The 24618-nt window shown below is 40.1% G+C and overlaps 1 protein-coding gene across 4 annotated transcripts; it reads left to right on the top strand.

The window, feature by feature from the left end:
- The first annotated feature begins 95 nt into the window (after window positions 1-95).
- Window positions 96-24148, top strand: pla2r1 (phospholipase A2 receptor 1). Of its 4 annotated transcripts, none has more exons than XM_023332135.1 (31): window positions 96-2211; window positions 4677-5057; window positions 5135-5308; window positions 5884-6048; window positions 6178-6291; window positions 6400-6549; window positions 6833-7027; window positions 8290-8453; window positions 8538-8648; window positions 9855-9967; window positions 10071-10240; window positions 10317-10522; window positions 11003-11148; window positions 11224-11255; window positions 11646-11725; window positions 11838-11973; window positions 12071-12106; window positions 13266-13426; window positions 14154-14218; window positions 16537-16637; window positions 16717-16853; window positions 17954-18071; window positions 18163-18302; window positions 18448-18586; window positions 19046-19281; window positions 20057-20240; window positions 20339-20473; window positions 22046-22168; window positions 22246-22422; window positions 22808-22843; window positions 23051-24148. In XM_023332135.1, the coding sequence occupies exons 1-31, from the start codon at window positions 2064-2066 to the stop codon at window positions 23266-23268; spliced, it is 4491 nt and encodes a 1496-aa protein (XP_023187903.1). In that variant the 5' UTR covers window positions 96-2063; the 3' UTR covers window positions 23269-24148. The 4 variants fall into 4 exon arrangements, with proteins under 4 accessions (XP_023187903.1, XP_023187902.1, XP_005799822.1 ...); XM_023332134.1 differs by having other exon boundaries at window positions 97-2211; window positions 18445-18586; XM_005799765.2 differs by lacking the exon at window positions 11224-11255 and having other exon boundaries at window positions 97-2211; window positions 11641-11725; window positions 18445-18586.
- Window positions 24149-24618: the final 470 nt, after the last annotated feature.

The following is a 24618-nucleotide window of genomic DNA, read 5'->3' as shown; positions in this document are numbered from 1 at the left end:
ATATGTTACAAGTAATCCAATTAAGTTTATCCAAGTAAATATACTATGTTTATGAATTTCTCATGTGAAACAATTGAAAATAAAATAAGTTTGAGAAATTTAATTTGCTTACATGTAACAAACTAACTCAATTATTTTCAAGTCTAAGCTCCATTCTATCTTTTTGTTTTTAGGACGACGCCATCGACTAGTGACTGCCGTTTACAGACCCTTCAGGTTGGCGCTGCACATACACACAAATGTGTTCAAAAAGCAGTTCCCTAACCCTCCACTTCCAACTGTGCAAGAGCCAAAATACTATTTTTATTTCAATGTGATTGACATGGGGCAAAAAGAGCTTCTATGTAAATGACTTTTATGGAAGCAACTCTATATGAAAAACAACAGTGCATAAGAAGAATTGCATAAAAGTATGTGGATTAACTGTTTTGGCAATTCTGCACACTAACCAGAGAACCTCACTTCATGAATTTGAAATGTCCTGTAATATAAAGCAATAACACTGATAGTAAAGCATAACTTCCTGAAGGACTGGCGTGGACAAGCTGACAGACTGAGAAAAAAATACATATATAACTGAATGTTTTTCTAAATTTTTCCCCTGGACAAATTGCATCATTTGTTCGTAGAACGTGGCGATATTCAGAGCAATCATCAAATAGGAAGAAATATTTCATAAAGCAAATAGGAGCCAAAGTTTGTTAAATTTTAGATCCTGGCTCCTATTAAGTAAAATTAAATTATGGGCCATTACAAAGAGAAATTCTCTTTGTTCTCTCCTGTTTCTAGAACTGAGAGAAACCAAACTATAGTTTTATTAGCGAAGAAAATGTACACTTTACATATCCAAACATCAGCGTCTCAGCTTTAAGCCACATTTTGTAGAACAAAGTAACATCGATGGTCAGCCTACTCACCAACTGCCCCAACCAGACCCAAAAAAGGTTTCGCGTCTTTATTATTTGCTATATTAAAGAGGCATCATATCATAATTTACTGCATAAATTCTCATGTAAGTTTTGGCTTTATTCTTAGCACTAAAAAAGAAAAGGCCTTCCAGTGACTGTGGGGGCATCAGCACCCTAAGCCCCCCTGCCGCTCCGCACCAACTTGCAACACAAAGTTACACCCTTGTATATATCTGCTATATATAGCTTAATAAATAACTCTAATGAGTGTTGAACTCTAGCATTGTGATTAATGAAAGTGCAAAATTAATGTCTTTTAAAACTGTGTATATCACATTTTTAAAAACACAACATGGAGCGCGGTGATGTCACAGATCTCTGCAGGTACACAGGTAGAGGTGCATCTTTAAAAGTTTGAAAATTCATAAATTGTAGGAAACAGTCTAGAGAACAAGCTTGTGTCATGAAACTCAAAGAAGAAAAATGATGCAACTTTCTGTAGCTTGAGTTTAAAAAATGTTGTTATAAAAATGTTATGTAGAAGGGAGTCCCCCTTTTGCCTTACTTTGCCGAATTGCGTCTACACAAATAATATCCTTGAAATTTTCTCATATAACACCTTCAGAGATCTTAGAAATGTAAAAAAAAATAATTTTATTCCGTTCTTTCCTTTTCTTTTCGATGTTACGAATGGTTCTCTTTGGGAAACCTGTAGAAAATTTCTCTGTGCCATTTTTGCAAACCCCTCCAGAGCTGTTAGGAAGCCACCAAAGAAAAGTCTTGGACACATCGGCGGATGTTCCCAGTACGTTCGCCTTATATTTATGGACTTTTTGTCTTTTGGGAGTCCTCTGGTAATAAAAAAAAAAAAAAAAAAAAAAAAAAGTCGACTGGCCGTGTCCCAGTGAAAACACAGCAGAGAGGCAGGAATGCAGCGCTCGGACCCGGGCAGCCCCAGCAGCCCCTCCGTCAGACGTGACGTCGCTGCTGGTTCCCCGCAGAAAAACTTCACTCCGGAGAAAGTTTTCTAGAAGGGAGAGACAGAAGAGGGGGGGGGGGGGAAAAAAAGAAAAAGAAAAGCAGCGAGCCCGAAAATACGCGGAGCCCCGGAATGTGCAGACGCTCGGTTCTCCGACATTTCAGCCATCTGTCGAAATGTTTCTGCGCTCCCGTCGATGCACGGACTCGGTCGCTGCTCTTGTGGCGCTTATTTATTTAACGGTGTTGTTGTCGAGAAGCTCCCTGTGTAGCAGCGAGGAGGACGATGAGGTCCTGGGGAAAAACCAGCTCGCTGAATACTACAGTAAGTTATTATCCATCCTCCAGCTGCAGACCGCTTGTCTTTCTTTCACAGCCCTGCGCGGTACGTCCAGGCTGCACAGATTAATTGCAGGCAGAATATTTTAGAACTGCGCTGCTTCATGTTAAGGTAGGGTAGGACGTGTGTTCTCACTGCTGTGTTGTGTGTGTGACTAAAAATACCGCTGTCTTTAGACCTTCCTCCTTTTCTGTAGTGGCTCTTTGATTACAGTCATGAGACCCACAGAAGCTCCAGCTTCAAACAAATAAGTCAAGTTTATTTGTGTAGCACATTTGCAGTAAGAAGGCAGTTCAAAGTGCTTTTACATCACAAAAACAGCACACAGTTACCAATTATGAAACATGCAATAAACATTACGTTTTGTAAAATCACCAAGCAAGTACACATCAATGTTCAACTCACTACTAATCAAAGGCAACTCTGAGCAAGTTGGTTTTTAGCTGTGATTTAAAGGAACTCGGTCTTACAGCTTTCTTTATTTTTTTGCCTAAGAAAACTAATGAAAACGTACAAATCCTTTGAAAAAATTATGTGATGTGCAGCTCAGGAAAAGCGGAAACTTTTGACCTGTGAATAATTAAAACCTATAATGTTATTTGGTTACTTTACTCAGGTAAATTGTAATTGTATTAGCGATGCAACTAAAGATTCAACGATTAATCAGCCAGAGGTTGGGATTGACCTATATCTCATTAATCGGAATGGTCCGGTACTAAATAAAATCACTACTAATGTTACATTAGTGACAAAGTGTACCAAACGAACCAGAAATTCGTTCTAATGTCAGTGTTTGAATTCATTAGCTGTCTGCATGTACTTTCATGCAATTTCTTTGAATTTAAAAGTCAGAAATCATTATTGGCTTGAGAAAGTTTGAGAAGTGGGCTATCATTCTCTTAAACTCTCCAGGTTTCCCTGTTGCAAAACATCTGATTCAAATGACTTGCCAAGGTACGGCCTGATTTACAGATGTTGTGGTGGGGTCAACACTAACACCCACTGACCTGTGACACCTAAAGGATTGTGTTCTCAGAAGACCAGAATTGGGGACTGTGTCACTACTAAATTGAATGAAAGGTCGAAAAGCAAAAACCAGAATAGCTGCCTTCGGACTTCCTGGCAGAACAGGTCTAATTCTGTTCCCTCTCAATCAAAGTGGAAGGAGTTTCATGCAAAAAGAAGAAGAAAAAAACAACAACATTTGAGGCAGAAGCATGAAAGTAGCTGAGCTCATTTAGGTGCAGTGGAAAACTGCTCTAAGCTCTGACAGACACTTTAAATTATTTTCAACCTTTTTTTTTTTCCATCTGAAGCTGCTAAAGAGAAAAGCACACCATCACTCGTTTATTTAATTTTTTTTCTTTCGTAGGACAATTATGACATCTGTAGCTTGCTCTTCTGCTAAATTGAGTAATTCTGTGGGGCTTCTGCAAGTTTTTGAGGACACTTAAACTGTTACTTTAAAATCGTCTTAAAAGGAAGAACCTTTATAGTTTAGTGAAACAGCACAAAACAGTCTGCATGGCCAAATCTGGTTACATTATACCCAACCAGCTTTTGTAAACTGGTATCATGTAGTCTCAAGCTGTGCTTATAGAAAAATACACTGTGCTTTAGAAATTAAGACAAATGAAGCCCCAAACAGTTGAATGAGACACATTTTTTGCTTTGCGTGCTACAACTCCAGATCACATCGGTTTCTATGATTGCATAGTTCTAATTTGCAAAGCGCAATAAAAACAACTTTCTGAGATAGTGGGGAAAAAAAATCCTATTCCTTTATTTGAGTTGTTAAATATTTTGCATTTTTGGTCATCACTTCCACAAAGTTGATTTCAACTGCACCACGATTTGTCTCTGTTTTGGCACTAATTTATGGGCTTTCTGAGATGTTTATTTCAGCTTGACAGTGAAGTGTGAGGATTTCCAATGTGCAGTTTTGTTTTCATTCACTATAAAATCCCGCCTCAGGACATATTTAATTATGTATAATGTATTTTGCTGCATCCTAGTTGTTCCCAGTGAAAGTAGAGCAAGGACGTCTGAACACTGAAAATAGTTTTGGTCATGCAGACATTTGATACCTTGCTCTGCTTGCCGAACGCTCCTTTTAAAAACAATCATTTCTGAGTACACAAACAAGTTAAACATTTATTTCCATCTAGAACCATCCAGTCTTCGGTATGCAGTCATGACATGAAGGAAGTTAGAATTTCTCCACATTCTTTGATTAACTTCCTTAAATAATCAGCGCACATCCCTTTTTTTCTGGTTTTGGCATGTATTTACACAGTAACTTGTGGAGGAATTGTTTGCTCACAATTTTATATTTCTCTTGTGAAAAATGTTTCTGTCTTGGTGACAGAGGTTTGAGGCTCCTGTTGTACTGCTGCATATTTCTCCCCAACAATCAAACGTGTGAGTATCTCTGCTCCCTCTCCCTCCAGGAAAAGGTCTCTTCATCCTGGAGAGCGTTACGCTGAAGCGCTGCGTGACGGTGAACGGCTCCAATGTGGTGCTGGACGATTGCGAGCGTCCCACACGCCACATGCTGTGGAAGTGGGTCTCTAGGCACCGACTCTTCAACTTAGGCACCAGCATGTGCCTGGGCCTTAACCTTTCGGACGCAACGCAGCCGTTGGGCATGTTTGAGTGCGACGCTACCTATCTAGTGCTGTGGTGGCGTTGCCACGGGAACATGCTCTATGGGGCGTCAGAGTGGAAGGTGACGGTTTCCGGACGTTTGGTGGTGGTAAGAAAGAACATGTACCACGAGTGGAAAAGGTACAACACTCCCAAAGAAGGCCCCTGCTCACATCCATATGAAGGTGAATTAATTATTGATCATGCTGCAAATACAAAATCCTGCCCGTGTCATTTCTAATTCAGTATGTTTCATTTGTAGAAATCCACACTCTTTTGGGAAATGCACACGGATATTCTTGTGTTTTTCCTTTTAATTACAACAACAAGTGGTACGCTGAGTGTACAACTGAGGGCCGGGAGGATAATCTTCACTGGTGTGCCACTACTGATCGCTACGATCAGTCTGAAAGATGGGGCTTCTGCCCAGTTAAAGGTAACATGAGTCCAGCTGACAAACACTGTGATAATTGTGCAAAGGCAAGCAGGACAGAGGCAGCAGAGTCATAGGCAGCTTGTCTATTTGTCTAAAACAAATAGTGACAGTTTGTCTATTTGTCTGGAAACAAATAGACAAACTTTGATTTAAGGGTGAGGAAGCAAGGAGTTAAAATGAGCCTAATAGATTGCCTACATGGGAAATTACTCAAAATGAATATACTGGACCAGTGGTGCCTAGCTCTAGTCCTCTGGAGCTGTCAACATTCATCTTTTGGATTCATCTCTGCTCCACCACAGCTGAATCAAATGGCTGAATTCCCTTATCAGCATTTTGTTCTACTCTGCAGAGCCCTGATGACAAGTCATTCATAGTAGCGTAGGAGAACTGGACTTTACCAATCCATGAACTACTAGACAGATCACTAAAGGAAGTAGTACAGTTTAAGAAATAACACTTATACACCAGGTGAAGACAGTGACAGACAATTGAGGATGAAATGCACAAAACTGAGAACCAGTCACTCTAACTCAGCTACTAAGAGTCTAATTTATGCCTCGACCAACTTTTAGCTTCCAGTTGTGATCATTTCTGGGAGTCGAACCAGGAGCTCAGCGCGTGCTACCAGTTCAACCTGTACACCATCCTCACCTGGAGTCAGGCGATGTCCACCTGCCTCGCTCAAGGAGGGAATCTGTTGAGCATCACCAGCCTGGCTGAGCACAGGTATATCCGAGGTGGGCATCGCATAGGAAACGTTTGCTGAAGCACTCATGTTCACTTCTGATGTTTAGGTGTTTTTTATTGTAACATTAGATATTATTGCAAAACAGTTTTAGCTCCTACTGGGGTTATGTTTTAATTAGATCGACTGGCAAATGTTGGTGCAATGGTGTGGATTGGACTGAACCACCTTAAGGACGGGTATGGATGGAAATGGTCCGATGGCGCTCCCTTGTCACTGGTGAATTTTACTACAGGTATTGCTTATTTAAGAAAATCTGTGAACAAAATCTGCTGCTCAAATTGCTTGTCCTCCCAATTTTATGTTGAATAACATTTGGCTCAACCTTTGCTCCATCCTTCAGCTTTGGCCGCTGGTCCGCTAGAGACCAACATGCCTTGCGGAGTGTACAACTCTGCCTATGGAGGCCAGTGGCAGAGTCTCTCCTGCGAGTCCGCCCTGCCTTACATCTGCAAGAAGACACCGAACAACACCGGCATAGTTGAGCCACTAGGTGAGATTCTGGTAAATCACAAGAGACAGGCACAAGTCATTAAAGAGGGTGGGAGGTGTCCTGGTTTTTCTCGTGGCAGGTATGAGTCTTAAGAGCAGGGATAACTTTTAAGGCATGCTTTTATACGCGTTGTTGCTTTTGGTTTAGTCGAGGTCCCTCCTCATGTGCAGTACAGCTGGATAGGGAACTTTTGACCGAACCCTGTGTTTTTGTTTTTCTGGTTCGTCTTGTTCTGTTCGTCTTGGTTCATTTCTCGCACATATTGGTTCTTCCTGTTTTTCAGAGAACTGGCAGTACATCCATACCGAGTGCGCTGATGGCTGGTGGCCTCATAATGGCTTTTGCTACCATGTGCTGGCGGACAAAGACTCTGGAAGCTGGAAGGAGTCGTCCCGAGCCTGTGGCTCTCTGGGGGCAAAGCTCATCAGTCTCCGTTCCTTGTCAGAGGCGGAGATGCTGCTTAACCTGCTGGCTAACTGTAAGAGCATCAGACAACAGACTTGCTGTATTTTATCAGATAACATTTGTGTTTCTAAATGTTCAAGTTCTCTGGCTAAAGCCAATGAATCATGATTATCTTTCACTTTTTTATCATTTTAATGGTTGTCTTGAGCAAAACCTCTTTTGAACTTTATGAAGGACCCTTTGAAAAACATTTAGCAGACTTTGTCTGCTTTTAGTTGTTCTGAATGTGACAATATTGCTATTACTTTATGAAATATACTACAATAATAGAAATGAAAAATACCATAGATGAAGACATTTTCCAAAAATATAGTGGTCAGCCATAAAAAGTTTATGGAAATTGGGTAAACATAAAATTGCATGGAAGCTTGACTTCATCAAGTCAAGCTTGCAGAAATTAGGGTTGACTTTTACAATTACTAGATATTTAGCTGCACTGTAAGTCATGGCTACTCATGCATCATAATTAGCTAAAATAAAAATGTCGGAGTAGTTTCTGGAGAGGAGGTTTTCGATGCACTAAAAATAAAAAGCACTCGTGGAGAGATTTCTGGTTTCAAAAAGAGCGTATAACTATACATATAAAAATAAAAGATATAGTCATACAAAATACAAATTGTGGTAGAAAACCACATAATTTAGCAAATAATGAATTAATCAAATGCTTATTAGACTCCAACTCTGTATTTATTGTTTTTGCTAAAAATTCCGGTTTGGTTAGCAAATTAAACAGGAATAGTTAGTCAGGATTATTAAAATTATTGTATTTAATAAATGTAACAGAAATAAAACATACATTTTCTGAGTTTTTTATTTTTCTTGTTGTTCTTAAAGTCAAAAGCGTCCATACATTTCCTTCTTATTTGGTAGAATTCCCATTAAAACTGTATGATTGTGGTCAAACACTGTGGCGATCTTTCAACCAGCTTCACACAACAGTTTGTTATAGTTTGTTACACACACATTTTCAATTTCTGTCTTGGGACTGAGAACAGGGATTTGTGTTGACCAGTCCAGAACAATGCCTTTGTTGTCCTTATCCCACCGGGTAACAATTTTGCCAGTGTGTTTAGGGTCATTGTCCTTTGTGAAGATATATTTTGTGTTTTTTTTTATTCTTCCACAGTGAGTGGCCCTTCAGACCATGTAGATACAAAGTATCTCACCAGCTTCCGCCTGGAACTTAACAAGCCCATTTTATTGTCTGATGTTGTCACAGTTCATGTTGAATCACTGTTGGTATTTGAATTGTCCTTGTTTTCTCATGTTCGGCAGATTCCAGGGAAGTCACAGAGATCTGGATTGGTCTGTGGAAGCAGGGGCCATCGCCAGGTGTAGAGTGGTCAGATGGTTCACCAGTAACTCTGACTCTCTGGGACCAGTATCAGCCTGTGCTCAACCTGACAGATTCGACACTTTGCATCAAAATGGAGACAAAGGTAAGACACGGCGTTTTAAGACATACTGTAACTATGCAGTTTGCTGCTGCCCTTGTCAGATTTTAAGTCTTCCCTCTGTCACAGAAAGGTAACTGGCTCTTGGCCCCATGCGATGAGCAACACCCTGCTGTATGCAGAAGAGAAAGCCAGAGTCCTGTTCAGCACAGAGGAACCTGGGATGAAGGATGCCCTGCGGTAGGAACCTGAATGCACAACTTACCCTTCAGCATGTAGTTACCTGATGTGTGTTTGGGAGCAAAACAAGTGGAGTCATAGATGGCACACTGTAACCTGGGCTCAAATTAGTGGTGAAGGATACATGGTTCATTACATGGTTACACAACATTCACCCTTAAATTGCTGAATGTCTTCCAAAGCTCACAGAAGATGTTAAAAAGCCCCAAAAAATAATAATTCAAGCAAAAAGTTATCCTCATTTCTTTCTTTCCTTTTTATTTTCCTTCTAAAAATATAACCTTGAATTTCTTATGTAGTAGAAAGATTTCCAAGAAAATCTGTATATTGTAAAAACTATCTATTATGAAAAAAAAGGGGGTGGAGGATTTATGTACAAGGTGGATTGACTGTACTGTGTGCCGGGACACGCACCACAACGAGCCTCACACCCGTTACAGCTCAACTTTTAGTCCAACAAGTTGCTCCTTCAGAAGCACAAAGAGCTGATTCACCCTCCCGCTGACGTATTGTCTGGCATTCACGGTTCTCCCTGACTCTGTTTACAAGAATATCAGTCTCCTGAGTCATCAGGCTACTTGGTTCGAAGGAACACGAGGCCAAATAATTACCCTAAGGGCACAATATCAACTGTCGTGCATGAGCAGTCTGTTGATTCTTGCCTGACGTACTCCAAACTGTGTTTTCTCTGTGTCGTTTGTGTTGCGGAAAGTTAAGGCTCAGGAAAGTGTCTTCTTGCAGATGTGAGGGTGAGACTCTGGATCCCATAAGGCAACTGCGGTTTGAGGCTTTATGGGGGTTAAATAGGAAAATTCACACCACTTCTCTAAACAGCCTCTCTTCTGCACTTCACTCTTTTAAATAATGTTGTTGCACAAAATTACACAAAGGCACAGAGGAGGAATTGAATTGGACTGAATTGATACGAATTGAATCAACTGTTTACCCACACATACCTACATACAAGATCAGAAAATATGATTGTAGGTTCTTGTGTTTCAAGAAAAACTCTCCTCCTGGTTGCAATTGAAAAACCTGAAATTAGCATCTTCTATTAGCTTCCTGAGGTAGAAGTTTTTGAAATGTACCAGTTTGTCCTGTCTCTGTGATCACTTAAGTAATTATTTGTTAGTGGATATATTCTTCAAAACATTTTGAAATTATATTATTTAATTGATTTTTTAAAATTTCTGATTATTCTTCTAGGGTTGGAAGAGACACGGTTACTCCTGTTACACAGTAACTAGTCATGAACAGACGTTTGAAGATGCGGCGTTGGGATATTACTGCATGGCTTCTCTCCTCACTGTGGAGAACAGGTGATTCATTAAGCCGGTGGTTTATGTCAACAAAACTAATTTTTGTTAAGTCTGTCTCAAGCCTCTTCTCATCCTTTCTCTTCTCTCATCCTCACTGCGGCAGGTTTGAGCAGGCTTTTGTCAACAGTTTGCTGAGTGCGAATGGAACCAACAGCAGCATGAACTATTGGATCGGCCTCAAGGATCAGGAGAAGAAGGGGGAGTACAGGTGGCTTCCTCACAACGGCTCCTCTCTGCCTCTCACCTTCTCAAACTGGAACAAGCATCAGCCTGGTAACCACTGGTTAATAAAACTCTGGTTTAGATATCAGTGAATCCTTATCCTTCATTCATATTCCCTTTCATCCAGTTAGTGCTGGTGGCTGTGTCGTCATGTCTGGCGGACCTGCTTTGGGTCACTGGGAGGTGAAAGACTGCAAATCCCACAAGGCTTTGTCGGTGTGTAAGATGAGCAGCAGCCACAGTGATGCTGGCCTGCCAGAGCGCCACATTGATGCTTACGCCCCCTGTCCTCCAGGCTGGGAATCACACTCTGGACTGCTCCACTGTTTTAAGGTATAAAATTCAACTTTTTTTTTTTACCTGTAAGTGTAGCTGGCACTTATTTTCATAAAGTGTTATTTTATCAGTTTCCAAATAAGTTAATATGATTACAAAATGCTGCTTTTAAAGTGAAAAGCAAAGTTTGCCCCCCTGTGTGTTATTTTTTATTGCCCATTAGGTTGTTGATATTTTTTAAACAAACGTTTGAAGAGTAAGAAGTTGGTTTTGTTATGGAGGTGTTTGGGGAGGTCAGCGGGGTAATAAGAATATAGCAATGCTTCGGGGGACAAACGTACAGAATTTGCATCGATCTCAGGGATACAATGTACTTGCACTTCCTTGTCGTTGTGGTAAATATGCTCTTTGATAGTGAGTTGTATTCAGATGTATATTTTTTTCACATTTTAAAGGCATACACTGAAAGTACACTGTGAATAATGTTAGGCCTTTCCCCAGTTTAAGCTCCACTGACCTGATATGTGGCTTTTCTAGGTGTTCCACGATGAGAAAGTCTTGATGAAACGCTCCTGGGTGGAAGCAGACTTCTTCTGCCAAGCCCTCGGGGCTCAGCTGGCCAGTTTCCAGCACTATGAGGAGCAGGTGTTTGTTAAGCACCTGCTCGGCGCCATGTTTGAAGGGTTAGTATTGCCCCTTGAGGCTCAGTGTTGCAGAACTGCTGTGAGAATTAAAATATGCATTTTTATTTTCTCTAGCTTTGAAACACAGAAAAAGCAGTTTCCCCTTGGTGGGTGCTACACACTTACATACACAAATGGGTATTTTTTCAATTTTAAGGGATTTTATGAGACAAAAAAAAAAAATGTCTCTAAACTTTCATAACAAAGTTGACAACTTAATTATACAAAAAATACTATGCATTAATATTAAGGTATTTTATTGCTATAAAATGACAAATTATTGTGGATTCTAATGATCTGAAAGATTCACAATCCCACATTTTGTGGTTTGTTGCTTTCAGGTTTCTGCAGAGACATTTTAATTTCTTCTCAGAAAGGAGGCAATACTGTATGTTGATGTGCTCTATTTTTTCCAAAAGGGAAACCCATCTCATGTAGCCTTAAATTTCTGCGTGCTTGTTTTCTCTTTCTCCTTTGTGTATTATTTTTTAGAACAGAGGGCCGCTGGTTCTGGGTTGGTTTAAATAAGAGAGACCCCGACCACCCTGGAGCCTGGGAGTGGTCCGACGGCTCTCCAGTAAGAACACAGAGATGTTTGCCTCACCTCGCAGAAAGCCTGTCTGGACTGTACTATGTAGAAAACGGACACTTTTACAGCTTTTATACCAGCCAGGCCAATCTTTGTGCAGATAGTGGCGTCTTTCATTGAAGATAAGAACGAGGAGGATGACAGGAGGGACTGTGCTGTGTACAGCGACCTGACTAACAACATGATGCCACGGCCTTGTGACACCAAACATGAGTGGATCTGCAAGCTGTCCAGAGGTGAACATGCTCACACTTTTTCCCTCCACACCGTTTGCATCATATATAAACACACATCTGTGCTGCTTGGTTTAGTAAACTTTGTTTCGTACTGCAGGTGATAAGCTGAAGAAGCCTTACTGGTACACTGAACGTGAGTAAAAAGATTTTTGTTTGGAACTTTAGATGAATTTCACAATTGATTGCCACTAGATGTCACCCTGGAGCATCCGGATGTAAGATAGGAAAACAGATCTGTAAGCTACAAAGAATTGTCTTAAGACCTTCATTGAATGGATTGTGGTGCCCTCAGAGTGTCAGGGAGAAGGCAGCAGTTTGGTTTTGGGTGTGTGGAGAAGGTTTGAGCAAGTTGTGTTTTGTGGGTTAAGCAGTTCTTTGAGATAAGTGGGTCATACCCATAGTTGCATTGGTGTGTGAGGAAGGAAATCTTTAATTCAATCCTGGTGGAAATGGAAAGCTGGTGGAGAGAGAGGAGGACGGACGTAATATGATCATGTCTGTTCGCTCTCATGAGGAGCCTAGCTGCAGAGTTATACTAGAACCTCTGCAGGTTCTTGCTAGGACTCCCAATGAGAAGTGTGTTGCAATAGTTCAGTCTGGAGGAGACAGAGGTATGGACTAGTTCTTTGGCGTCTAAGAGGGAGAGCATGGGATGGATTTTTTTGAGGAGTGGTGTCATTATGTCTTTCTTTAAGACGGAGGGGACATGACCAGATTGGCGAGAATGGTTTACAACAAAGGTGATCCTGGGACTTATAGTGGTGATGTGGGTTTTTACCAGTGATGTTAGGAAGGTGGAGGGTTTCGTCTTTCTGATTATGTTTTGCACTTCGTCTGCTGAAATCACAGGGGAACAGTTTAGAGGTCCGGAGATGGCAGATGTAGGAAGAACAGCTTGGGAGAGAGGACCAGAGAGAGTAGAGTGAATGTGGGCAATCAGATTGTAGAGCTGTGTTCACTCAATACAATTCAGTTTATTAATAAACTATCTAGGGAAGTCTGTGATTTTTTTGAGAGTACATTGAGTAAAATGGTAAGAAATGAAAGAGGAAGGGAAAAATAGGGTTTTTCAGAGCTCGTCTTGTCATTGCGTTAACGATCAAGAATATTGTGTATTACTTTAATAGAGTCTACCTGGTGACCTCAGAGTGTTTTGAGTAAGTTTTAGTAAATCCTTTAGTCATCAGGTAAAGACCTTCAATTATCAATTAATCAGCAATGATAATAGTGTACTAATTTGTCACTTGTATTTTGTTCCTCGGAGACATCTTCTCTCTGTGTTTGCTCCCCAGAGAGCCAAGCCTGGGTGTTTTACCGAGGAGCCGAGTACTTGCTGGCTAATCAACCCTACAACTGGCATGCAGTCTCTTTGGCCTGTCAGATGATGGGAGCCCACCTGCTATCCATTCACTCCAGGGAAGAGTCGCAATTCATCAAGGAGCGCTTACGACGGGTTTGTCATTGGCCTTGTTCACAGACTGATTAGCATCAACAAGGTGCCACTTGTAAATATCTTTAAAACTGTATTTATACTCGTTATGGTGCAATATTCCAATACCTTGTCAGGATTTTATTTTAATTTTGAGTGGGAATAAAGCATTAAATAAGTAGTTCACTTTGCAAGTGTAAAGTATTTCTCCTAAGCGAATAAAATAAAGCAGCATTCGACACCTATTCAGTCTTTCATTGCTGAATAACAATAATCTAAACAAACATTGATGCTTTATCTCTCTGAAAACAAACACAGTCAGCCTCTGTCTAATCAGAGAGGTTTGCCAGCACTCAATGGCACTACCGAGCCATTATTCAGTTCATGCTCTCATTGGAAAATCAACAAGCGTGCAGACAATAACACTCGTTTCTCTTGCGCGCTCCAGTGTTTTCAGAAACACACCAACGAGCTCTTACATGCGGACACTTAAATGCTCGAGTGCCCAAACACAGAACGGGTAAGAATAAAGCTTTCTGTTGGCAGCAGCCTATTGGATCAGATTAAAGACGCCTCTTGTGGCGCTGAGGCTTATGAGGGGATAGTGGAAACAAAACAGGGTGGTGAAAGAAGTAAATCAGGGACCATGGAGTGTGCCTGAATGTCTGCCCGTGATCTTTCAGGCGTGTGAGAAGGGCTTGCTATTGTAGAGTGTAAGTAAAGTTTTTGCTAATCCCTGCTCCTTTCACAGTTCTCCCTGGGACACACCGACTGGTGGATTGGCCTTTCCTTTGGCCCACCTGGAGAGGAGGTCAGGTGTGTGAGTATTTAAATCTGTTGAATGTATTTTATGTAGAAATCTGTGTAGAAATTTCATGTAGCCAGAGATCTAGTTTGTATTTGTTTTGAAGGTGAACTGCACTTGATTGCTTAGAATGTGAGCTTGCTCAGTATGGCAGGTGGGCAAATCAAACATCTCGAAGTTGCAGGAATAAATGGTGCTAGTGTGCTTGTATTTGTGGTAATAGGTCTGTTGTCAGCAATTTTCTGCCTCAGTTTCAAGTCAGATGCATTCAACTGAAGACATCATTGCTAGAAATGAGTTATAGTTTCCAAGAAAAAAAATCCAACACTCCAAACAGCAACAGCAAGTCACACCTCTGGTATTTTGTTAGCTGGAAATTGAAACATTTGTAAATCTGTGTAATATGTCAGGCTGGTCACCCTGTTAGAAAGACAAAATGTTAACTCCCACTGATAAAGATCCTTCAAGTAGTTTTCCTGAGACTTGCCATACTTTTGTTAATTAGTCAGAGATCAACATTTTCAAGATAGGAACTTGAAAATGACCCATCTTGAAATTCTGAACTTTCCAACTTGAAAGTTCACAATGCCTGGTGAACTTTCAAGTTGGAAAGCTGGATGTTCCCGAGGGCTTTGATTTAATATGCAGAAAGACAACCATATGCTTGTTGCAGAATGAACCCTTTGTGTGAGCTTATTTAATGCACTAAACCAAAGGAATGCAAAGTGATACAAACCTCTGCTGTGAACATGTTCCCTCAGTGATTGAATGCATGAAATTGAGATAAATACATCGTTATAAGCTTGTGTTGCGAATACTAGTTGGCACTGCGTCGGATAGCGTTCCCAGCCAGGTTTTCCGACTCACAATTAACATGCAATCAGATTGAGTGTAGCATTTTTCCTACATTCAAGTTCTGACTTTGGAGCCAAGTTGAACACAGCATCATAATTTGTGTGAAAGAAGGAAGGCAGGGGAAGACCAAGAGGCACAAAACTACATCAACTTGCTTGGAAAAGTTGCAAAGAAAGACAACTATTGAGCAAGGAGAGAAGCTCAGCTAAAAGAAAAAAAACAAGTGGAAAGGAAGAAAAACAACCTATAAATTTTACGGATCACTTCTGTGTTAAAATTTCACAACTAAGTAGAGAAGTGCTGTTCACCATAGCTGTGGCAACACAAGATTTAGTACGGTATTTTTCTCCAGGTCTCGGTTGGGTAGGAAAAAATATACATATTCCTACATTTTATTCCTTATGCCATTACATAAATATTCTTCTATCCTTTCTTCCTTCTCAACTTCTTTCATTCCTTTCTATCTCTCCTTGCATCCTCCTATGTTACACCAATAAGACAATAAATATAAGACCTTAAAGACCTCTTTGTTTATTTCCTCATGTCCTTCCTTTCTTGTGTTCTGATTTGCTTTCTTGTATCCTCCCTCCTTTCCTTTATTGTGTCTTTCCTTCTGTCTCTCTTTGTGTCTACCCTCCTCCCTTTCCCTTCAATATATTCTTCCTTTCTTTATTTCCTTCCTTGCTTCCTGCTTCCCATCTTTCGTATTTAAAGCCTGCACTGTCATGATTAATGGGTTTGGACTTGATGAGGAATGATGTTTATTAAAAAGAACACCCAGGGAGCCAGGGAACAAACAGAAACCGGGTAGCATGAGACAACGAAAGAGACAAGCAAGGAGAGTTGAGAGAGAGTGGGTTAAATACTGGGCACTTGGTTGCTAAACAATGAACCGGTGCTAATTAGAAACAGGATGCAGCTGAAAGAAGAGAGCTATCTAAGAGGAGCAAGGAGTAAACAAACTGGGAAACAGACAAAGTACACATTTAAAGAAATAAAAAATAACTAAATACAAGTCATAAACAACAAACGTGATCTAGCGTAAGCCCTAAACAACAACTAAGAAAAGACTGGCCAAAAGCAACAGACAGAAAACTATGGCTGATAATGAATAAACAAGGAAGTAAATAATACAAACACTGAAAAAATGTAAACAACCTACAGTGCTGACATGCACACAAAACATCTCCTGTCAATTCACAGTAAAGTTTGGTGTTTTAAAGCGAACTCTAGGGACAGGGGACTCAGGAAAGTCAAGTCTGGAAAAGTTATGTGTAGGAATCCCAACAGGTGACTGATGTGCTTCATGTCCATGAAAAACACTATTATGAGTTACTTGTGTCAAAAGCAGTGAGGTAAAACCCAGATTCAATAAACAAGTCTCTGACAGCATAATTAAGATCAGAAAATCAATCCTGTAAAGATTTTCTTTAGTTGAACCAATGTCAGTGCTATTTCTTTCTCTTTTCTCCAGGTGGAGCGACAAAACGGAGATAGATTTTCAGAACTGGGCTGATAGCGGTTTAAACAGTGATCTCAAAAAAAGCTGGGCGTGTCTCTCCATGTCTTCAACAGGTAAACACGGGCATATGAAACATGCCCACTCATATTTAATGGCAGTGGCCAGTGGTGAGATTTCACTCGGATGTTGCAGGGAAGTGGTTGGTAAAGAAATGCAGCGAACTTCACGGCTACGTGTGCAAGAGAAGGACGGTATCTGTGGTGGAGACTCCCCAGGAGCCACACTACATCGGAGCATGTCCAGAGAAGTGGCTCTACTTCGGACACAAGGTACAAATTAGCGCTCGTGCAGTTAGTGTCTAAAACAGATCATTTTGTTTTTACCGTTGTTTATATCCTCTGAGGTCAAGTGAGGACATCTGTCTGACAGCTGATGCTTGGTTGAATGTTGGTCATGAACCAGGACAAAATTCTCCCAAACACAGTAGCAAATATGCTACAAAATGTCTGTTGAAACAAAAACAAAATGAATCAAAGTCCTGCAATGACTCAGACCTTAGCCTGATTGAAATGCTGTGCAGAAACAAATGTCTGCGAATCCCAACGGACTCAACCAATGCCGTGAGTGGAATGTGCCAAAATTCCTCCACAGTGAGCGACCGGTAAAGTCTTATCGGTCTATTTATTTTTCTAAATCGTTCTTGCGTAACTTTTGAATCAACAAGTGCACCTATTTTTGTACACTTTTATTATGGTTTGGCTTAATCTTTGCATATTAAGTCTTAACATGGTGGAATCTGCTGCCGTTTTGTGCACACTAGATGGAATTTAAATAATTTTACAATCTAGCCATTTTTATTATTCCTTGAAAGGCTAAGCTCTACACAGGATTGGATGGGGACTTTCCTTTTTCTACCACTGTTTCTATAACAAAACTAAAAACGAACTACACTCCCACAGATCTGAAACAATCGTCAGGTTCTTAGCTGCCTTTAAGGTTGAAGCAGGATGTTTGTGTTTCCAATTTCTGAGTGATGTTGTTAACATGAGAATAAACCAGCTGGTTCTTGTCATAGCACTTGTTTTTTAATTTGCTCAGATCAAATGTTCCCCTAAAGTCCCATGTGGGAATTACAGTGAGTAAAAACTCAGATTATACAGCGTTAGTCATTTTGAAAAGGAGGGGAAGTTGTGGATTTTGTTGCTCTTCACCCCTTTAATGCTAAAAGAGGAAAATATGTCTGTTATAGCTACATCATTACTACGTTATGTGTTATTGCTTCCTCTCAAACATTAACAAAGAGGGTTAGCAGGAATATCTTTGTAACTTTGACCTTTTCAACTTCGCGTCCTGACCACTTGATTTTGAGTGCTGTTGGAGTACTGGCTAGTCTTACTGTTTTGTGTGGGATTAATATTTGTATTGGCAGTGCCTCCTGCTTCACCTCCCTGGCAGTCCAAACGAAGGAAAGAGTTGGAAAGACGCCCAGTCCATCTGCTCTTTGTTTCAAGGCTCCCTGGTTGCCATAGAAGATGAGATTGAACAAGGTAGAGGAAGCCTGAACGATCAATGCGGCCTTATTTTTCTTCTCAAAGTCTGTTTTATTTATTTGTTTATTTACTTTTCTGATTTCTACAGCCTACATCACCATGCTGCTCCAGGGAAGCTCTGTAGGTGTGTGGATCGGTCTGCGAGATGAGGACACAATGAAATGGACCAATGGGAAACCAGTCAGCTACACCAACTGGTCTCCAGTTGAACCAAAGAGTTATCTTACTGTAAGCCCCAGAGTTTGGTGATGTTTTTTTCAAACTCAGCAAATTAGCATGTAATGCAGACGAGCACAAAATAACACATTTACTGTACATATTGGGAAGTCAGGAGGCCATAGCTTTGTGACTCTTTGTGTTGACCTCTTAGCAGGATGACTGGCTCAGTGGGGCTGCCGATGAACCCCTCTGCACCGTTTTGTCAAACAACCACAATTTCCACCTCACTGGGAAATGGTACGATGAGAAGTGCAGTGAGAGCGGGTATGGCTTTGTTTGTCAAAAACCTCAAGGTACGTTTTTTTTTATTTCCCTCTTGTCAGTCCGTCGTTGTTTCTCTGTGCTTTTTTCTTTTGTTGTTTGACCTCTTGACCTTACAGATTTGCAGTTTACAACTCATTCTAGCATTGATGTAACCTCAACCAAACTATTTTACTATGACTTAATGCAGTATCTGCTGCCAGGATCTGTATAATTAATAACAGATAGTAGGAAGTTAGCATCTTTATAGCACATTTGAAAACCAGACGTGAGCAAGACTGTACCTTGGAAGCCCCAAGTTTCATCTGGCAGACTTTCATTAATGACGCCAATGTTTAGTTTTCCAAATCGGTGCTTGAAATCCCAAACATATCCTAGAACATGCTTTGTACCAAACATTAACACAGTGAAATAATCATTCTGATACATATTACCAGTGTTTTTGCACCGCATCCAAAATACCGTTTTTTGTTTTTTTTTTCTGGTTGCAGACACATCCAAACCCCCCACCCACTCCTATCACCACCCTCTTCCTGACAATATTGAGTACAGGAGCACCACCTACAAGGTTGTGTCTGGCAACATGAGTTGGTACGACGCGATGCACATGTGCATAGAAAATGATTCTGAGCTAGTGAGCATTACAGATGCCTACCACCAGGCTTTCCTTACTGTCCTTGTCAACAGATTGGACGGCCCACATTGGATTGGACTGTACAGTCAAGACGTATGTACCTTTTGTTTTGCTTTGCATTGTAAATGTCTGCTGTGTGACACTGTGGATATGTGAGTCGGTGTCAACTCTGCTTTTGACTTACTCTGCTGTACCACACCCATGATTAGGTTTTAATATTGCCTGAGTGGGTGAGTGCAAGGAAGGAAAACTTAATTAAAGGAAAAAAATATATAGGCTGAAACTAAATCTTCCTATAAGAAAATGTTACCCACTCATCTGATTTACAAAGTGTTATGGGAAATCCCAAACGATTCCATAAATGGACATCGAGCCACAGCTAAACACAGCCTGTGTTCTGTTCAGTTTGTTTTTCATAGTTTCTCTTGTCTCTTGCGAATCTCAGGGGTTGTACTTTGTGTACATTATGCAGGCATGTACTTTCCCACTTAACAGTCAGAGAATTAACATTTGGAGTTAGTCATTGCTCAGCCTTTGTGGGCTGACTTTGGTAAAAGACAGAAATAAACAAAGGAAGTGAGAGAGTTAATGTTTTTCCCCATAAATCACCTTCTCTGTTGTTTCTCCTGGTTGCAGAATTGTTAATACAGAAATGATGAAGTAACCATAGCTCTTTGGTCATATCACTGCCTTTTGCCATGTTACTTATTATGCCATAAACAATAAAGATAAAGATAAAAATAAACTTAAATACGAACATGTCTTGGTAGAGAAATAACCAAAACCTGATTTGAAAATCTCAATAAAATCCTGTTTTGCTTGTGGAGCTTTCTGACAAAAACATGCTGGTGACTGTGAATCCTTCCAGAGTGGCATCAATTACAAGTGGTCAGACGGCAGTGACACAGTGTACACACACTGGGACGCAGCTGATGATGATGATGACGACTTTGTGACTGGAGAGTGTGTGTACATTGACGTGAACGGAGGCTGGCGGAGAGCAGACTGTGAGACTCCGTTGCCAGGAGCGCTGTGTCACATTCCCCTGCCCAGTCAGTACCATTTCTGTGATGAAGCATGAAAACCTGAATACTCAACACTACTTATAATCAGAAGGATAAAATCCCACTCTCGCCTCTTCTTCTCACAGACAGTAAACCATTTGTCTCGTACGAGATGTCCTGTCCGCACACCTGGGTGAAGTTTGGACGAGGCTGCTACGACTTTGAGCCGGTGGTTGAGAAACTCACATTTGAAGAGTCAAGAACCCGCTGTAAACAGAAAGGCACGTTTTCACAAGTTGAGACTTTAGTTGTTTGTTTCACTGTTTATCGGTGCAGCCAGATATTTCAAATGTTTCACTAAATAAAATTTAAATTACCCCCCTCTGTATGTGACAAAGCTCGAGCTGATTTGAAATACAACATCGTGTTGGACAGACAGAACAGTACAATTTTAAAAATCAGCAGTGGCAACCAGAAAAAAAATGTTTGTTAGTTATCAAAAGTTTTTGTATAGGACATTAATATAATACAAGGCCCTGTGAATGAACAACTGTGATCAGATTAGATCTTATGACATATTACTCAGTCATAAGACAATGAGTAATATGCCTTATGACAATACGGAAAAAGCTCTTTTTTTGTCATTCTAGTTCTGCTGTTTGTGGTTTTAATGCACAAACAGCTGCAAGGAAACTGCATTTTTATAGAAGAAGATCATTCAAGCATCAGAAAGTGTATTCAACTTTAACCACTAACACTGAAATTACACTTAAAAGCAAAACAAATGTTATTTGTAAACCTGCAATTTTGCACATACGACTGTTCTGTTTGACAGCGATAGTATTTAATATTTAATCAATAACCACTCAGCTTGACTTATTTTAGCCTAACTTGGCTAGTTCCTAGCTCAGAAGCATTATGCAAAACACCAATTTTCTGTTGGTCAATACAATTACAAATTTCACTTGTTAAATTTGGGTTCAATCTTCAGAGCTGTGATAAATCTATCCACTGCTGTGCTGATGACATTCAGATCTATTTACCCAATTTAACAGTTCCTACACTTCATTACAAAATCTTGTTCTTTTCCAGGCTCTAATGTAAATTTTTACTGTGCATTTTTTTTTAGAAGACTTTGGTTACAAAGTATTAACGCTGTACTTGTTTGAGTACTACATGCTGCAGTGTGTGTTGGTTCAGCATAAGGCCATTTAACTGCTTTTGTGGCACATAGACAAACTTAGATCAGCTCTATTTCAAAGTCTGTTACTCTTGGACTTGCCAAATGAGTAATGGAGGATCCCTACAATAAATGCAGATTCTTTAAAGTGCCTTTTGAGAACTTTTGTACCTTTATTTGGTTTTCGTTTCTTTTTAATGTTTTGTTTGACATTTTAGACACAGTCCAAGGACCACAGAACCAGTAAAGCCAGAATTTAAAGTTGTCTAGACTTGATGAAACAGAAAGTAAAATAATCCTGGTCTCGTCTCATTGACTTCTTAGATGGTGGCTTTATGGTCTGTTATTTTAATATTTTACTGCTCTTTGTTATGTTTAACATTTGCTGTGCTTTATGTAAAGTGTTACATAAATAAGGTTGACATTCAGATTAACAACTGATCTCTCAGGTTTTTTGTTGTTGTTGTTTTTACAAAGTGTAAAGTGTTGCTTTGATTTGTCATTGGAATATATGTATAACTCACTGTTTTGTGTAGAAATTATGTTGAGTATTTTTCTGATAGGTACAACCTCTCGTTATCCTGCTTGCATAGAACACCAAGTCTAATCAAGCATAAAAACAGAAACCTGAGCTCGTCTTCATAATTGAAGTTGTCCCTCTCTCACCCTGCAGTCAACACCTCAGACATCCTGACCATTGAAAGTGAGACAGAGAACCGTTTTGTTCTGGAGCAGCTGCGTTCTTCCGGGTCCCTTCACCGCACTATTTGGTTGGGGATGTACTTCAACATTGATAGTAAGAATTCCTGACTCACGTTCAACCAATGAATGACGATAAATGAATTAATGTTAACTGTGAAACTTTGCTTCCAGCTGATTCAATGGCCTGGGTTGATGGCTCACCGGCGGACTACACCAACTGGGCAGATAAAGGCCCAGACGCCAAGCAGCTCACTGCAGACACCTGTGTTACAACCAGGGTGATTGATGACGTGTGGCGTCTGTCGACATGCGGAGGGCAGCTCGGCTTCATCTGCAAAACTGTCTCAGGTAGACAAGGCCACCTTGTGAAGTTTACCAAAGCGGCGGTCGGATGATAATCTTTGGGTTAGCACAAGGAAACCGAAACCAATAACAATATTTACTGAACAAAAGTAAATTTTAGATGCATAAGCATTTCAGTACGTGAGCGTGAAAATTAATGTTTGTAATTGCCAATATCACAGAGACAAACCTTTTGAGGGATGCTACTTTGTGTATACTAACAATGTGCTTGTGATTGTTAGTGTGTCTGTTTCTGAAGGACACATTCCACTGAAGATTTGTCACAATGTATAATTTATTTTTTATTTTTGGCATGCAGTTAGCTGTCCTGAATGCCAAAGATGATTTATGATGCAATGTACTAAGCTTCAGTGTGCTTCATCTTTTGCAGATGTAGCCACTAAGGTGGAGGTGGAACCCATTAATGGTAAATTGTTATAAAAACTAACTTTGAAAACAGTATATACATGTATTTATTAGAGTTAGTCCAATAAACACCAGCACACAGGGAACAATGTAAGCTAATCATACCGAGTTCATTATTTTCAGAATATTTTCCAAAGAATTTTTGATTTTTCATGAGTTCTGTGCACGAGTTGTCTCACCTTGATCTAAAACATCATGTTTCTGGCAGGTTTGCATCATGGCATCATCCCTGCTGCAGTGGTGGTGGCAGTATTGATCTTCGCTCTGCTGGCAGGGGCGATGTGGTTCCTGTACAAGAGAAACCCGGCTCGCTTTCGCGGCTTCCCCTCGCTCGGCAGCGCTTATTACAGACAGACCAACTCTCAGGCAACAGAATCAGATGGAAATGTTCTGATTACAGACCTGGAGGCTCATTCAGGGGAATAGCACCCGGGGACTTTGGCAATTTATTGGCCTTTCTGTGTATCTCAGCATTTTCCTGTCTGGTGTGTAGGCCAGGTGAAATCTTAAAGCTGCGACATAAACCTCCTCAGCACCTGAGATGATGACATTGGATGTGTTTGAAGGATCCCGTTGACTCTGATTCAGTTTTATTTAAAGCATTCAGCTGGGGATAGAGTGGGAGTCGATCTCTTCTGCAGACAAGGAGACGCAGTATTTGAATTAATGCTTGAACTAAGATCAGATTATTTGAAATAATCAGGATAGCAGGGAACTTGAAGTTTAGGAGGTTAACAAAACGTTTTTAATCAAAACTGCGTGAAATTCATTTGTTTATATGGTAGCAGTTCAGTGCAGAAAACGATTGATTTCAACGATTTCAAAAGAGTGAAGGAAAATTGTGGTAATTTCATATTTTCACTAAAAAACATAATATTACTTATCTGTTTCTGTAAATGAGGCATTCAGGAGCATCTGGATTTGCTGGATCTGTACATGTGGAACATCAAAGTTGTCAGTATTACTTTTTTATTTACATGTTATTTTGTATGTACACATTCTGTATATTGACTTCCGAAGGTTTTTTTTTTTTTTGAAGTGCTAGCAATGTCCTGTTTTCATTCCAAGTTTGGTGATCTGAAGCAAATTGTAAAAATGCATTTTGTATAGTTTTATTTACATTTAATTAAACTGAGGTGAGATTAAACCATTTATGATTGTCATTTTATACAATGCGGGGTTATAGAAAGTCTGTGAAATAAACTACATCCATTTGGAGCCTTCTACAAGTTTACCACTTTAGTTTTAGGTGATAGGTTATGTATTTTTTAAGTGGGCTTGTAAATATGAAAGGTAATGCTACCATGTCTAAAGAAATTGCTGTTTGGTTCATCAGACTGTTTCATGCATTTTTAAATAGAATTATGTGTATGATTTGCATAAAAAAATATCCTATATACCTGATTACATGTTGAACCAGTTCTGCATTTTCAACCTTTCTAAATCTCAGCACTGATCTCAGTAAAACACAGTCAGTCAGTAGAGTGTTATATATCAGCTGTCAGTAAAGTGCAGCCTTAGAATCATCAGCAATATCTGACATCTAAATGCAGAGTATTTAATAATTCACAACAGCTGCAGGAAAATCCGTGTGTAAGCAGGAGGGAGAGTTGTGTGGCGCAAAATGTTGGGACTTCCTGTTCAGTTTGCGTGTGATTAAAATATGTTTGTGTATAATATAGAGATAAGATGACTGGGTGTGTCTATTGGCAAGCGTCAGCGGGAGGACACCGGAAGTTCGGTAATTTCAGAATTAAAGTGTTACAAAATAATTTC

This window comes from Xiphophorus maculatus, chromosome 4 (genome assembly GCF_002775205.1).
Source record: "Xiphophorus maculatus strain JP 163 A chromosome 4, X_maculatus-5.0-male, whole genome shotgun sequence".
Classification (NCBI taxonomy): domain Eukaryota; kingdom Metazoa; phylum Chordata; class Actinopteri; order Cyprinodontiformes; family Poeciliidae; genus Xiphophorus; species Xiphophorus maculatus.
The sequence above is the reverse complement of the archived record's forward strand: the minus strand, read 5'-3'. Positions and strand labels throughout refer to the sequence as shown.

What these genes read in the sequence shown, in the direction of transcription:
- pla2r1 (XM_023332134.1), top strand. Translation starts at nt 2,064, where the DNA reads ATGTTTCTGCGCTCCCGTCGATGCACGGACTCGGTCGCTGCTCTTGTG. An exon ending in TGTTTGTCAAAAACCTCAAG is followed by an intron (nt 18,587 to 19,045) that starts GTACGTTTTTTT and finishes TTCTGGTTGCAG; the next exon opens with ACACATCCAAACCCCCCACC. An exon ending in GTGTCACATTCCCCTGCCCA is followed by an intron (nt 20,241 to 20,338) that starts GTCAGTACCATT and finishes TTCTTCTCACAG; the next exon opens with ACAGTAAACCATTTGTCTCG.